Here is an 11,117-nt window from a genome sequence, read left to right as displayed (position 1 = left end):
TCAGAGCTGCAACAATTCGACGAAGCATAATCAATTTTGCTGAAATAGTTGGTACTACACTTTAACATTTTTATTGGTAGAACCTTAAAGTACTAACATAAAGCTGTGATACTTGAAAACTTTAAAACATTGAAAGACTTGTATAAAATGGCTCGAGCTCAAATGTGATGTAAAGTCATGTAGGGATTTGCCCTACCTCTTTATAAACTTGAAATATAATACATATAATACATTGTCAAAGACGTTTGGTCAAGGAAAATGGCCGACTTATATATACTTGTTTATGTGTCGAGAAAAGGTATTAGGCGGTCATTTTCTGCCTTTAAAGTTTTGTGTTTTACGATGTGTTGCTTTTCATCTTTTAAAGTTGAACCAAATGATATTGGAACACATTTGAGTAGTTGATCAGACAATAAATCGAGGAAGAAAAATATAATTTCAGAAATATCATTACAAAGGGATGTCATCAAATTTTACTCGCAGATATTATGTAATGAAATTTAAAAAGTTGTATTGCAGAAATTTGATTGGCTGTAGAAAATCAAATAGATTAAAAAAAATGAAAATAACTAAACAAAATGAAGTTATCTATATGATGATCTACTCCTATGTCGGCCACTTTGTGACCTTGAACTTTCTCGTCGTCTTAAACCCGGGTTTCGTTCGTCTTCATAATGACTTCTCTGGTCTTTATCCCTGTTTCTATCATAATCAGCATATTTTTCCTGATGAGATGTAGAATGACTTCGCTGCCTACCAGATTCTTCTCGCCGAGAACGTCTTCTGTCAGACTCCCGTTCTTCAAAGTCATGATTTTTCCTGCTTTGTATGTCAGAACGGCCTCGTCTTTGACTAGATGATCTTTCTGAGTATCGATCTCGATAATTACGGTCATCACCGTATCTACGGTCATCATACTGTTCTTCATGATGTCGATGTTCGTTGCGTCGATCATCGCGATGTTTTCGATCGTTTGGATATCGGCGATTTTCCTGTTTATCAGTTTGTCTGTTCCGTCGATTGCTTCTTTCGTGATAACGATCTGACACAGATGAAATATAAGTAGCACCACTATCATCAGTGTAAACACTTTCTGTTTTATATTTGTCACTCTGACGATATTTTTGGTGTCTATCATTTTGATTTTTCTCGTGCTTTTGTGGTCTTTCTTTGCGTTCATAATATCTTTCACGGTCTCTTTCATCAGAATTGTAGTCATTATCGTCTCGAGGTTTTTGTAGTCTATACATATCCCGTTCTTTATCTCTCCCTGCCGATTCAGACCGTTCCCTGAAGTCACCTTTCTTCATTGAATCACTTCTGTGTCTCGATTTTTCCTTTTCTTTTTCTGTTCTTCTTACCGAATCACTACGACTTTTTGTATTTCTAAAATCGTCATCGTCATAGCTTCTTGTTTGTCTATTCTTTTCACTTTTTCTTGCTGAATCAACAACGTCCGGATAGTTTATCTTTTCTTCCTTCCTATCTTTTGCAGTGCTTCTTCTAAGATTATCACTCCTCTTCAGATCCTCTTTATATTCGCTCTTGTAATTTTTGTTACTAGCACCTTGATCGTCTTTTGAATTTTCAGTACGAGTGTGACTGGATGAAACGCTTGTCCCATCTTGCGAAAACCCATGATTGTCAAAACTTTTTTGTGATCGAGATTTTGAAAGGCTATCACTTGTGTCACCTTTCTTAGAAACTGTAGAAAAGGCAACATGTGACTGTGAACGAAACGATCTTCTACTACTTCCTGGAGCAATGCCACAATTCGATAAAGGCGGAGCAGCTGCAAAAGAAAGAAATATAACGTCAATATAATATCAAATATTTGCTTTTTTATTGCCATAATGATTTTTAATCTTTGTCTTGTTTTCTCTGTAAAAGAAACACTTATATTTATAAATATTTATGTTCTGCTATTGTTTGTTTGAAAGGCCGTTCAAACTGTCCCTTCGAGAGGTGTTAGTTCTGAAATGAAAAAATTAGTAACATTTTGAAATGAAAATGTCTCTGAAAAAAAAATTAAGCGCACTGCGCAAAGCTTTGTTGTTTCACAACACCATAAACATTGTTGGTACAATATGAAGCTTGCTGACGTTCCTTGCTATATGGATTTTGAATAATTGATGAAATTGTCCTCTATCCGGATTATCCCTTCTAGTCCAACTCATTTCTGTAGAATATTTCCTCTATTAACATTATATTATTCTCCAACATACGATTTCTTGAAAATAAATGATGAAGTGACCAGATTATCCCCTGTTTTGATACGTTTATCCATTCCAGACATATCGACGTATGCCATTCTCCTGTGTATGAATACATCATGCCACATGCATACCAAATTTTCCGAGTGATCATTTCATTAGAACGGAGAAAATTTATTTCTTCGTATGGCTAACCTACAATTGATTTAATGTTAACATCATCTCGATATGTAAGTACCCACCGAATCTACCTTCTCGGCTCTACCTACTGGTACTAGTATGTCAAACTTACATCGACACCTCAACTTCTAAACAACCATGTTGTACATCAACATAAATTTTACACGTATTTGCGATGTACAAAAGTATATACAACACCAAAATCAATTATAACATTTGTTTAAAGAAAATCAATATTATGATATTATAAAACTATCTTGATATATATATAAGTACGTCTAAATAAGCGACAACTCTAGGACAGATCCATCCATTGGATCACCAGTGAAGGTGATACACGACTGAAAACACATATTATATTCATAATTACTCTAAATATCAGCACAACAATGTTAAATCTGCAAATTTGCGGAAGCAAATTTTTGTTCTTCCCTCGTCGGGATTCGAACTCATGCTAATGGTTTTTTTTCAAGGATTTACTGCAGTATAGTACATACAACATTTCTATTTATTGACTTTTTTGTTTGCACGCATATAATAACATATTATCTAAAATTTCCTCAATACCGATAACATCATGCTCACAGACTTTGACAGGTAGAGTAATGGTCCGTAACGTAGTAAACACCTTAGAATATAAAATGCATGTTAGATGTCCACATAGGTAATCGTCCGTAAGATAGATAATGACGTAATAGTCCATGAGACAGACTATTATATACATGATATAAGCGTTAATGAGACAATGACATATAGCTCAATATATATTACTCGTCAATGACACACCATATGACATATGCAGTAAACATCAACGACACAGTGGCATATAGAATAAACACCATTGAAACAGTTACAGTTATGGTAAGCATAAAAAAACTGGATTGTTTAAGGTAAAATTATGATGAGACGGACTATGAAATACAGACAATGGGATTAAGGGTTTATATAGGATAGAGAATAGAAACGGGGAATGTGTCAAAAGACAACAAACCCGACCAAACAGCAGAAAACAGCCCAAGGCCACCAATGTGTCTTCAACACAGCGAGAAAAACCCGCACCCATAGGGGGTTTTGGCTGGTCCCTAACAATAATGTATACTAGTTCAGCGAAATAGTGGCTCTGATTTGACTTCTATTTTCAAGGGATAGTCAGATGTTCGTGTTGACGTTGTTTGTTGTATTGTCCAATGTTTTTGGTCATTACTGTTATCTTTTTATGTATTATAGAGTATGGGACAGGTTAAAGCATGTATGGTAAACATCCAAGGGACAGGCTTTAGCATGTAGGGTAAACGTCCGTAGGACAGACAATGGTATGTAGGGTAAACGTCCATGAGACAGACAATGACATGTAGGGTAAACGTCCAAGGGACAGGCTTTAGCATTTAGGGTAAACGTCCATAGGACAGACTATGATATGTAGGTTAAACGTTCATGGGACAGGCTATAGCATGTAGGGTAAACGTCCATGAGACAGGCTCCATGTAGGGTAAACGTCCATGAGACAGACAATGGCATGTAGGGTAAACCTCCATAATACAGACTATGGTATGTAGGGTAAGCGTCTATAGGACAGACTATGATATGTAGGGTAAACGTCCATGAGACAGACAATGGCATGTAGGGTAAACGTTCATGGAACAGACAATGGCATATAGGGTAAACGTCCATTAAAAAGACTATGGCATTAGGGGTTAAAGTCTATTGGACGGACTAGAACATGTAAGGAAAACATCAATGGAACAGCCAATGGCATGTAAGGTAATCGTCCATGGGACAGAAAATGCCATAGAAGGTAAACGCTAGTAAACAGATATGTAGAGTATATGTCAATGAGACAGACTATGACTTGTTAGGCAAATGTTCATGTGTCAGATTATGAAACATAGGCTTGCATTTCAATAGAGTCTATGGGAAATAGGTTAAACATGAATGATACAATGACCTATAATTAAAGTGAACGTCCATGGGAAAAACATCCATTAAATAACGGCAACAGGTAAACGTCTATGAAACTGACAATGTGATAAAGTGAAAATATCATTACAATGACCATGATATAAAGGGCATACTCTCTTGCAATATAATACTATGTATAAAGAGCATACGTCCAAGAAATATAATATGATATGTAGGGCGAACTTCCATGTATGATACAGAATGTGATATACAGAATGAACGTTCATGAGACAGAATATAAAATATACATGTATAGGACATTTTTCCATAAAACAGAATATGAAAAACAGATTGATTGTTCATAAGACAGAATATGAAAAACAGTTTGGTTGTCCATAAGACAGAATATGAAATACAGATTGATTGTCCATAAGACAGAATATGAAATACAGATTGGTTGTCCATAAGACAGAATATGAAATACAGATTGATTGTCCATAAGACAGAATATGAAATACAGATTGGTTGTCCATAAGACAGAATATGAAATACAGATTGGTTGTCCATAAGACAGAATATGAAATACATATTGGTTTTCCATAAGACAGAATATGATATACAGATAGATTGATTGTCCATAAGACAAAATATGAAAAACAGATTGATTGTCCATAAGACAGAATATGAAATACAGATTGGTTGTCCATAAGACAGAATATGAAATACAGATTGATTGTCCATAAGACAGAATATGAAATACAGATTGGTTGTCCATAAGACAATATGAAATACAGATTGGTTGTCCATAAGACAGAATATGAAATACATATTGGTTTTCCATAAGACAGAATATGATATACAGATAGATTGATTGTCCATAAGACAAAATATGAAAAACAGATTGATTGTCCATAAGACAGAATATGAAATACAGATTGATTGTCCATAAGACAGAATATGAAATACAGATTGGTTGTCCATAAGACAGAATATGAAATACAGATTGATTGTCCATAAGACAGAATATGAAATACAAGATTGGTTGTCCATAAAACAGAATATGAAATACAGATTGGTTGTCCATAAGACAGAATATGATATACAGATTAGTTTTCCATAAGACAGAATATGATATACAGATAGATTGATTGTCCATAAGACAAAATATGAAATACAGATTGATTGTCCATAAGACAGAATATGATATATAGATTGAGCGTCAATGAGACAGTATATTAACTGTACATAGGTTGAACACCACGAAACAGAATATTCTGGCATATGGGATAAACTTACAAGAAACAGACTATGAAATTTAGGTCAAACGACTTTTAGATACAGTATGAAATGGAACAAACTATAAGAAATAGGTCAAACGCTCATTAGATAAGTATTACATGGGACGGAGTACAAAATATAGATCAAACGTCATTAGATACATATAAAAAAATAAGGAGATGTGGTAAGATTGTCAATGAGACAGCTATCCACCGAAGTTTAAATAAAGTAGATGTAAGCAATCATAGCAGTATAATTACATTACATGTATGTTTCACGAGAATTCGTTAGTTTGATTGGCTAACAACAATCGCGCGTCATTCCAAAATTAACCTTCATATCAAAATGAAATGTTACATTCGTGATGACACGTGCTTCCTCAAAAAAGTGCACAGGTAAATAAAAGAAAAACATGATAAAACTTTTTTTCATGGTCTTATTAGCATAAAAATGTAATTATAAGAAATGAATGCTTCTTTTTGTAATTTTATTGGGGTGTAAAAGTGTTGATCGTGCAAACATTTTTAGAATGAAGCGCTTCCGCGCTTCATACAAAATGTGCTTCAGTCAACACTTTTAGACCCCAATAAAATTACAAAAAGAAGCATTCATTTCTTAAATATATATGAAATGATACAGACTACTAGTATGAAATATATGTCAAAAGTCCATAAGACACAGTATGAAATGGGAAGGAGTACGAAATATAAGTCAAAAGTTCACTAGACACAGTATGAAATGGAACGGAGTACGAAATATGGGTCAAAAGTCAAATTAAAACCAAGTCAAACACACCCAACATAATGCATTAAATAGATCACACCAGATCTATAAACAGTGATATCTGTCTACAACAAGGTAAGTTTTTAATCAGGTTATATACATTGCTCTATTTTTTTTTTATAAACAATGGAAATGTAATAAGAAGGTAAACAAAATCACCTTTTTTTTCTAATTGAATGTATCGATACGTTAACTTAAAAAAGTAAAAGTACACACTTGACCTAAGTATTACATATCTGATCTAATAAGTGTACCAGATCATTATTGATATCTGTTTCTTTATTTTGTAAATGATTTAAACGTAAAACGATATTTTCTTTTAGTTCACAATAAAATTGTCTAATAATTCTATTATTATTGCAAGTGATGTTTTCAAACTTTATTAGATTTCGAAGTTTCCATATTGTCCATTTGGCTATGCATATTAGAATATTGCCAAATATAATTTCCTTTATAGGCCTGTCATAAATACCTAGGATCATATTTATCTCTTGTAGAATTAATTCATATGTCAAGTGTACTTTTGTGAATATAGTTTTTAATTCTATTATTAATGGGTAGATCTTTTTATAATTATTATTTTATTTTTTATACAGAGATTTCTTAAATTACCCCAAACCGATTTCCAGTCGATACTTACAGCAAACTCAGTTTCCCATTTTAATTGTGCCTTATGTAAGGTATTTTGATTAAGTACGTGTTGAATATCTTTCGGTTTTAAATTTAAGACACAGTATTAAATGGAACATACTATGGAATATAGGACGGAGTACGAAATATAGGTCAAAAGTCCATTAGACACAGTATGAAATGGGACGGGGTACGAAATAAAGGTTAAACGTCCATGAAACAGTGACAGTTAGACATGGATTGAACTGCGAAATATAGCTTAAACGTCTGTAAGATACAGTATAAAATGGAACAGAATTCGAAATATAGGTCAAACGTTCATTAGATAAATATGACATGGGACGGAGTATGAAATATAGGTCAAAAGTCCAATATACACAATATGAAATGGAACAGACTTTAAAAGATAAGTCTTACGTCGTCCATGAAACACAATATGACCTGGAACGAACTACGAAATATGACGTTTATGAGACAGACATTGCCATTTAATAAATACATACGTGATAAAAACTATGAGATAAAATGATAACATATATGGGTAAGAGTAAGAAGTAGGGTAATATTATAACAGAATTAAAATTGTACGGTTTACGTATATCAACATGACTACGGTATATCTGATAAACATGAATGTGACAGTCCCTGACATATATAATAAACATCAGTGACACAGACTATGACAAATATGGTAAATGTCAAGGCGATAGACTATGATATACAGGATAAATGCCAGTGAGACATACTATGACACATAGGATAATCGTCAGCGAGACAGACTCTGACATATAGGGTAAACATCAGTGAGATAGACTATGAAATATGGGATAAACGTCAGTGAGACAGACTATGACATAAAGGGTAACCGTTAGTGAGGCAGACTATGACATAAGGATAAATGTCAATGAGACTTACTATGACACATAGGATAAACGTCAGTGAGACAGGCTATGTCATATATGATAAACGTTAGTGAGACAGACTATGACATATAGACTTAACATCAGGACATACTATGACATATAGGGTGCGCGTTAATGAGACAAACTATGACATTTAGGATAACCGTCAGTGAGACAGACTATGACATATAGGATGTATGTCATAGAGACAGATTTTGACATATAGGGCTAACGTCCATGAGACATATTAGGGCATATAGGGTAAATGTCAATGAGATATACTAGTATGACATACAAGATAAACGCCAGTGAGACAGGCTTTGATATATCTGATAAACGACAGTGAAGAAGACTATGACGTATAGGATAAACGCAAGGAAGTCAGACTATGACACATAAGATAAACGTCAGTTACTCAGACAATGACATATGGCATAAACGTCAGTGAGGCAGATTTTAACATATAGGGTTAACTTCAATAAAACAGACTAACATATAGGATTGACGTCAATGATAGGAACTATGACATATGTGATAAACGTCAGTGAAACAGACTTTCACATATATGGCAACGGTCAATGAAACATACTATGACATATGGCAACGGTTAAAGAACCATACTATGACATATATGGCAAAGGTTAATAAAACAGATTGTGACATGTATGGCAAAATTCAATGAAACGGACTATTGCATATATGACAAAAGTCAATAAAACAGATTATTATACTTCATGTCAAAATGCCAGATTTTGATTGGTTAATACGAGGGAGACAATTTACTCTATCCCATGGCAAATACTCTATTACCGTTCACGGAGACGCTTACTCAAGTGTGCGCTTTAATAAATACAGATGATTGTTATGTACAAGACGACATAGTTTATTACTTTGAATTTGAAATTTAATAAGAAAGGCTATGTGATATCGTCATATAAATGTCAGTTAGAAAGGTTATGTGATATCGTCATATAAATGTCAGTTAGAAAGGCTATGTGATATCGTCATATAAATGTCAGTTAGAAAGGCTATGTGATATCGTCAAATAAATGTCCATTAGAAAGGCTATGTGATATCGTCATATAAATGTCAGTTAGAAAGGCTATGTGATATCGTCATATATATGTCAGTTAGAAAAGCTATGTGATATATTCATATAAATGTCAATTAGAAAGGCTATGTGATATCGTCATATGAATGTCAATTAGAAAGGCTATGTGATATCGTCATATAAATGTCAGTTAAAAAGGCTATGTGATATCGTCATAAAATGTCCATTAAAAAGGTTTATAAACGTCCATTAAAAGGGCTATGTGATATCGTCAAATAAATGTCCATTAGAAAGGTTAATAAACGTCCATTAGAAAGGCTAATAAACGTCCATTAAAAAAGGCTATGTGATATCGTCAAATAAATGTCCATTAGAAAGATTATAAACGTCCATTAGAAAGGCTAATAAACGTCCATTAGAAAGGCTAATAAACGTCCATTAAAAAGGCTATGTGATATCGTCAAATAAATGTCCATTAGAAAGATTACTAAACGTCCATTAGAAAGGCTAATAAACGTTCATTAAAAAAGGCTATGTGATATCGTCATATAAATGTCAGTTAGAAAGGCTATGTGATATCGTCAAATAAATGTCCATTAGAAAGGCTATGTGATATCGTCATATAAATGTCAGTTAGAAAGGCTATGTGATATCGTCATATAAATGTCAGTTAGAAAAGCTATGTGATATATTCATATAAATGTCAATTAGAAAGGCTATGTGATATCGTCATATATATGTCAGTTAGAAAAGCTATGTGATATATTCATATAAATGTCAATTAGAAAGGCTATGTGATATCGTCATATGAATGTCAATTAGAAAGGCTATGTGATATCGTCATATAAATGTCAGTTAAAAAGGCTATGTGATATCGTCATAAAATGTCCATTAAAAAGGTTTATAAACGTCCATTAAAAGGGCTATGTGATATCGTCAAATAAATGTCCATTAGAAAGGTTAATAAACGTCCATTAGAAAGGCTAATAAACGTCCATTAAAAAAGGCTATGTGATATCGTCAAATAAATGTCCATTAGAAAGATTATAAACGTCCATTAGAAAGGCTAATAAACGTCCATTAGAAAGGCTAACAAACGTCCATTAAAAAGGCTATGTGATATCGTCAAATAAATGTCCATTAGAAAGATTACTAAACGTCCATTAGAAAGGCTAATAAACGTCCATTAAAAAAGGCTATGTGATATCGTCATATAAATGTCAGTTAGAAAGGCTATGTGATATCGTCAAATAAATGTCCATTAGAAAGGCTATGTGATATCGTCATATAAATGTCAGTTAGAAAGGCTATGTGATATCGTCATATAAATGTCAGTTAGAAAAGCTATGTGATATATTCATATAAATGTCAATTAGAAAGGCTATGTGATATCGGCATATGAATGTCAATTAGAAAGGCTATGTGATATCGTCATATAAATGTCAGTTAAAAAGGCTATGTGATATCGTCATAAAATGTCCATTAGAAAGGCTTATAAACGTCCATTAAAAAGGCTATGTGATATCGTCAAATAAATGTCCATTAGAAAGGTTAATAAACGTCCATTAGAAAGGCTAATAAACGTCCATTAAAAAAGGCTATGTGATATCGTCAAATAAATGTCCATTAGAAAGATTATAAACGTCCATTAGAAAGGCTAATAAACGTCCATTAGAAAGGCTAATAAACGTCCATTAAAAAGGCTATGTGATATCGTCAAATAAATGTCCATTAGAAAGATTACTAAACGTCCATTAGAAAGGCTAATAAACGTCCATTTGAAAGGCTTATAAACGTCCATTAAAAAGGCTATGTGATATCGTCAAATAAATGTCTATTAGAAAGGCTAATAAACGTCCATTAGAAAGGCTTATAAACGTCCATTAGAAAGGCTAATAAACGTCCATTAAAAAGGCTAATGAACGTCCATTAGAAAGGCTAATAAACGTCCATTAGGAAGGCTATGTGATATCGTCAAATAAACGTCCATTAGAAAGGCTAATAAACGGCCATTAGAAAGGCTAATAAACGTCCATTAGAAAGGCTATGTGATATCGTCAAATAAATGTCCATCACTGGCATTAGAAAGGCTAATAAACGTCCATTAGAAAGGCTAATAAACGTCCATTAGAAAGGCTAATAAACGTCCATTAGAAAAGCTAATAAACGTCCATTAAAAAG

The 11,117-nt window shown here is 33.2% G+C and overlaps 1 protein-coding gene across 2 annotated transcripts in view; it reads right to left on the bottom strand.

The window, feature by feature from the left end:
* Nucleotides 1–417: 417 nt before the first annotated feature.
* The window catches only part of LOC127706787 (splicing regulatory glutamine/lysine-rich protein 1-like), a 46,957-nt gene continuing 36,257 nt past the window's right edge, over nt 418–11,117 (bottom strand). For both annotated transcript variants that reach the window (XM_052211480.1, XM_052211484.1), the window contains one exon: nt 418–1,792. In XM_052211480.1, the coding sequence (XP_052067440.1) occupies nt 585–1,792 (1,208 nt within the window). In that variant the 3' untranslated portion in view covers nt 418–584. The remainder of the gene's footprint in view (nt 1,793–11,117) is intronic.

The sequence above is a fragment of the Mytilus californianus genome, unplaced genomic scaffold, assembly GCF_021869535.1.
Source record: "Mytilus californianus isolate M0D057914Y unplaced genomic scaffold, xbMytCali1.0.p SCAF_1, whole genome shotgun sequence".
NCBI classification, from domain to species: domain Eukaryota; kingdom Metazoa; phylum Mollusca; class Bivalvia; order Mytilida; family Mytilidae; genus Mytilus; species Mytilus californianus.
This window is presented reverse-complemented; position numbering and strand designations above follow the sequence as displayed.